General features: G+C 41.2%; 1 protein-coding gene across 1 annotated transcript in view; it reads left to right on the top strand.

Annotated features, from left to right (window-relative positions):
- Nucleotides 1-5,572, top strand: part of LOC101849639 (uncharacterized MFS-type transporter YhjX) — a gene marked incomplete at its 5' end in the record, with an annotated part of 22,282 nt that overhangs the window by 14,123 nt on the left and 2,587 nt on the right. The window contains 3 exon segments of the mRNA XM_013086847.2: nt 2,428-2,550; nt 3,360-3,569; nt 4,171-4,270. Coding sequence (XP_012942301.1) covers nt 2,428-2,550; nt 3,360-3,569; nt 4,171-4,270 — 433 coding nt within the window.

Here is a 5,572-nt window from a genome sequence, read left to right as displayed (position 1 = left end):
ATGATGATGATGATGATGATGATGATGATGATGATGATGATGATGATGATGATTATTATTATTATTATTATTATTGGAGAAAGGGGTTTACTAGTTTTAGACAAAAAATTGATGAATACAGATCAAATGAATGTGTGTGAAATGTGTGTGTGTGTGTGCGTGTGCGTGCATGTGTGCGTTTGTGTGAATCGTGAGTGAGAGAGGAAAAAAAGACCATCGGTGGGTGGAAGAAGCGCCTGTTTATGAGATGTGAAGACAGAGAGAGAGAGAGAGAGAGAGAGAGAGAGAGAGAGAGAGAGAGAGAGAGAGAGAGAGGGAGGGGGGGGGGGGAGACGCAAGTGTATGTGTTCTTATTTAAGTGTATCGATGTCTCATTTCAGGAAGATTATTTGGTTATTTTGCAGTATTGAACACATCTCGTAAAGAGGCATAAAATTGTGAATTTGACCATTAAAACCACCGCAAATCAACCTAAATGCTAGAACCCCCCCCCCCTCCAATGGGAAAATTATTGTCTAAAGATTTTAAAGGCAAAAAAAAGGTAAGAACACCCCTGACAAAAACCCTTAGACTCTCTGTTATAGATTCTCTCTCAGATATTCTCTTTCTCAACTTGTGCTTCTCCTCGTCTGACTTCTCACCCTCACTAATAGATCTAGATCTAGCCAGGGAGAAGAAATTCTGCAGCAATTTCTCTCGGCAAGGCTCGCTCCTCCCGAATAGATACCTGGACAGGTACTGGTGTAGACATTTGGCTCGAATACCTGGTCTCTTGACCCACTTCATTAGCGTTCAATGTTTTGGGTGTGTGTGTATATATATATATATATATATATGTGTGTGTGTGTGTGTGTGTGGTCCCTTGGTCCACAAAGTTTTCTGAATGGTTCATGGTATAAGGCGTGTATGAAAGTTCTCCGAGGTCTCTGTAGGCTCCCCAAGAATCATTGTAGATAATAGACCCAGGCACAATGAATTTTTTTAAATAATAGGAATCAGAGTAGGCTATTCTTGTCACGCCTCTTTGACCAAAGCGACCCCAAAACTTCGCTTCGACACACGCTCAATGCTTCCAAAGAGCCAAATCTGGTTCAAGACACGACCCCGCTCATTTTTCCTCCCAATGAGTATCTCGTTGATTTCTACTTCCACACCAATACCACCTATGGGCCCCTGGTTGGTCAACCACTCCTCTGTCTACTCGCTACAAAAAGATCGCCCATCCACAGTAGAATGGGCCGAAAGACCTGTACATTCTTGCACAGTCTTGTTGTCCCACGAACGACTGAGAAAATGATTGACGACACTGCTTTTCACGCAGGAATAGAGCAATTATTCAAGAAAGAACCCTTGTTGGAAACACTGAAACCACAATGCCTCCTCTTTTTAGTCTTAGGAATCTCACAATTGTTCCTGCTGCGCCATAAACACTTATCCTCAAAATATTATTATGCGCACTGCGTATTACACTTCGGGCACACTGCCCCCTTTAGCAAAACACCATGCAAACGTAAAAATCACGGCTTTTCCGATTGTCTTCGTAGAATCTTGAGATGGCTCAGAAATAACTGAAGGCAGTGAAGGTGTCTGACTGGCACGAATTCATGATATGACATAACTCAACGCAGACGAGGAGCAGCTCGAGAATGACGAATAGACTAGAATATTTCAAACTTAGAGAGGCAATAATGACGTAAGCAAAGCGCACCGTGAAATGTGCATGCGCAATAATTAATATTATGCAAAAGGGTTGGAGGTCGCATTCAAAATAGTTTAAAGGGGCATACGCATAGTCTGTGACCTGTGACTCGCTGCGCAATCACAATACTCTTTCCCGGTGTATTAGTACGTCAAGTTCATTAAAATATACAAACAATATTCGTATCAATATTTCGCAAACGGGACTTTTGCGATGATTTTGAATATCATATTCGTAAATTACACACCCTAAAACTGACAAAAACCATTAATAAAGCAGTAAACCTAAGTTGGGTCCAACTGTGCAATACTTGTAAAACCGATTAAATACGATTTCCAATACTGTGGGTAACACATTTAAAACACACCTACACATACACACTCACACACTCTCTCTTTCAAACACACTTTATACACACAAACAAAACACACCCAAACAAAACACACTCAACACTTTCTCTTAAATACACATACACATACACATATATACACACACTCTCACAAACAAAAAGAAACACACACAAAAATACACGATACTTTCCATCCACCAAATCAGGTTGAATACTTTTGGTCTCAAATCACCGTAATTGTAATTGGTAAAACAATGTTCTGATTTTTGAGTCCTGTTGAGAGTTTTACAGGACTTGCACTCATCTCATCTCATCTCACTTCATCTCACTTCGTCTCATTTCATCTCGTCTCATCTCATCTAATTTTGTGTCCCATCAGGCGTATGGTCAAACATTCATCAAAGACGACACATTCCTGGCTCTAGTGGGTTCTTTCGCCGCAGTCTTCAACGGTGCCGGTCGGATTTTCTGGGGCACTATTGCTGATAAGCTGTCTTGTCGGGTGAGTACTTCTCTCTCCTCTCTCTCTCTCTCTCTCTCTCTCTCTCTCTCTCTCTCTCTCTCTCTCTCTTTTTTTTCTCTCTCTCTCTTCCTCTCTCTCTCTTCCTCTCTCTCTATCTTTCCCTCTCTCTCTCTATCTTTCCCCCTCTCTCTCTCTATCTTTCCCTCTCTCTGTGTCTCTCTCTGTCTCTCACTTCCTCTCTCTTTCCGCGATCTGGCCTCTTGGCCACAGCAATAGGAGATTGACTTTAATTTGGGAGGTCCAACTCCAATTTATAAAAACCTGAATGTATTGCAATCAGCTTTAAAAGGATGTGTGAGGCATTGTTGTTAAACCAGTGGCTCGACAAGATGATGAAACTGAAGAAAGTGGCATTTACCCGCTCGGTTGGGCATATTTTTAAAGCTCAATTTTTATTTGTTTGTATTTTGTTGGGGGGGTTGGCTGAACTCCTTTTGTGTCCCTTTAAAAGAAAGCTTCTGGTCGAATTTGTGGGGGAGAGGTTGATTCAAGGCACAAAAAATATAACTTTGAGTTTCCAAGGACTCTGAAATTGTGGAAACCACCAATTTTGGCGGCCAGTTAATCCCTAATTTTAAATCTGAAACAAGGAGACCCCCACCTCCTTCAATTGCAAATGTCTCAACTTTTATTGAAGGTAGATGGATATTTGTTTTACCGAAAGCAAGACAAAGGAACAAGTTTTAAGATAATACAAATAACGCCACATATGGAAACATTGACGGGCGCCAGATTTCACATCGCTGTGACGTACATATGACATCATCACCGCGCCTCACTCTCACCAGGTGGCGATGCTGAGCATGTCTGCTGCCTTTTGCGCGCTCATTCTGACGCTGAGCGTGACGTCATACGGCGGGAAACCGCTGTTTTTTATTTACGTCTGCTTGCTCTTCGGCTCCTTCTCCGGAAGTTTCTCCATCTTCCCGACAGCCACTGCCAAATGTTTCGGCCGGAAGTACCTGGGGGTCAACTACGGCTTGGTGTTCACTTCTCAGGTCAGGGACACTTATTATGAATATAATGTAAAGATAATATGTTCTATGTATGCATATGGCATATACATTGTGGTTCCGTTTTTCTTTTAATAGACTTTCTTCATTTCGTCTTGCCTTTCAAGGGGGAAGAAATTACTAAGAGAGAATTTGAATGGAAAACATCATTTTTCTTGTTTGTTTCCTCTAACAGTTAAATTAAGAATGATAAACGCAACAAACTTTGTTGGAACCACTTAACATAAAAGATGTCAATAGGTAGAATTGTCAAAAAACAAACAAACCCCAAAACAAACAAAGAAGCAAATAAACAACACCCCCCTCCCCCCAAAAAAAAAATATAAAAAAATTACTGCAGAACAAAACAACCCTTCCCCTGAAAAAAGAAAACAAACAAAACTAACAAACAAACAAAGTCAACCCCATTAAACATTGTTTGTGTTCCACCAGCAGATTCTCATCTCCGCTCCTGATTTGTTTCTCTCGGAACGTATGCAGTTGCTAGCACCGTTAAGCTTTTAAAAAAAACAAACAAACAAACAAAAACCAACCAGACCCGCCCCCCCCCTCCCCCAATTAAACACTATCTGTGTTCACCCGACAGATTCTCATCTCCCCGCTGGGCGTGTTCCTCTCTGAGAAACTCAAAACGCTGATTGGCTGGAACGGACTGTTTTTCTTCGTGGGCGCCTTCTCTCTCACAAGTAAGTAACGTGACTTGACCGCCTCGGTGGCCAACTCCAGCAGTGTGGGTGGTTGGAGGGTGCACTGGTGTGGTTTGCCCTTTCTCTCCTATCAAACATTTGTCGTCCTTATCTCTCCTCCTTCTGTTGTGTGTTTGTTACTTTCTCGTAACCAGTGGCGAAGCGTCTATATAATCAATTAATAACTACTGCTTTCCTTCCTAATTTTGAAACATTGTCGCTGTCAAATCCACCCTTAGACGTAAACCTCATAAATTAAATGTAAAAAGACGTTCATAATCACCAATGAACAATAGACTATGCCTAACCTTCAAAACCGTTTCATTGCCACAGAAATAGCCTGTTCGCCCCTATCGGGCCACTCCATAAGCAGTCACAACCTTTGATTAAGTAAGCTTAAAGTGAGGCTGGAAGAGTCTACGAATAGAGTTGAAGGGAACATGTGCATAGCAGTCGAAACTGTTTCATTGCCACATATACCCTGTTCACCCCTTTCGAGCCACAGTTATAAGCAGTCACACACGCTGATTATGTAAGCTAGCTATTGCACTGGTCGAGTCTACCTCACAGATGTGAGGGGAACTAACTCCTAATAATATCTTGACTGCTGCGAGCGCTTGTTTTTTTTCCTCGACTTTTTAACGTCCTATAATCAGATCGTGACTTCGATTATGACACCGGCTCCTGGCCGCGAAAAGATAGACAAAAACAGCCAAATGTGAAATAAAAAAAATAATAATTGGCATGCTCTACCAAAGTGTTTAGACTGTCTGGTATAACCTGCCATTGTAGTACGGACATCTCTGCTTCTTTCCTTGGTGTTCGTGTATTCAAATCTAAAGTTAAATTCAAGGTTAGCTAGAATAAATATTTAATGAAATACTTTCCCGATTATTTTAGAGGTTGAATATGCATACAACATGAATTCAGGATTTGTTTTCATTCACAACTCAAAGTTGCCGCCTCCAGTAAGATTCTTGTGACATGTGTGAATGTGATATCTCCAGGCCCTATCTGGTCCCATGTCACGTTGATTACCCTGTCAAACAAGTCAGCCTTCGCCCCTGCTCGTAACACCTCTAATTTTTGGTATTTTTATGACCATATTGCGTTGCAAGTGTTGTAAAAGTCTTACTAAAACGACTCCTGCCATACGTATTAGTTTTCGTAAGCTAGGGTAACTATAACCGTAATTACAGAAGAGATATAGGTACTTTATATTAAGACCTAATTGTATTGCAAGTGCCGTAAAACACTTACTGAAATAACACAAGGTGTCAAGTAAAGTTTAGAAAAAAAAAC

The sequence above is a fragment of the Aplysia californica genome, unplaced genomic scaffold, assembly GCF_000002075.1.
Source record: "Aplysia californica isolate F4 #8 unplaced genomic scaffold, AplCal3.0 scaffold00512, whole genome shotgun sequence".
NCBI classification, from domain to species: Eukaryota; Metazoa; Mollusca; class Gastropoda; order Aplysiida; family Aplysiidae; genus Aplysia; species Aplysia californica.
This window is presented reverse-complemented; position numbering and strand designations above follow the sequence as displayed.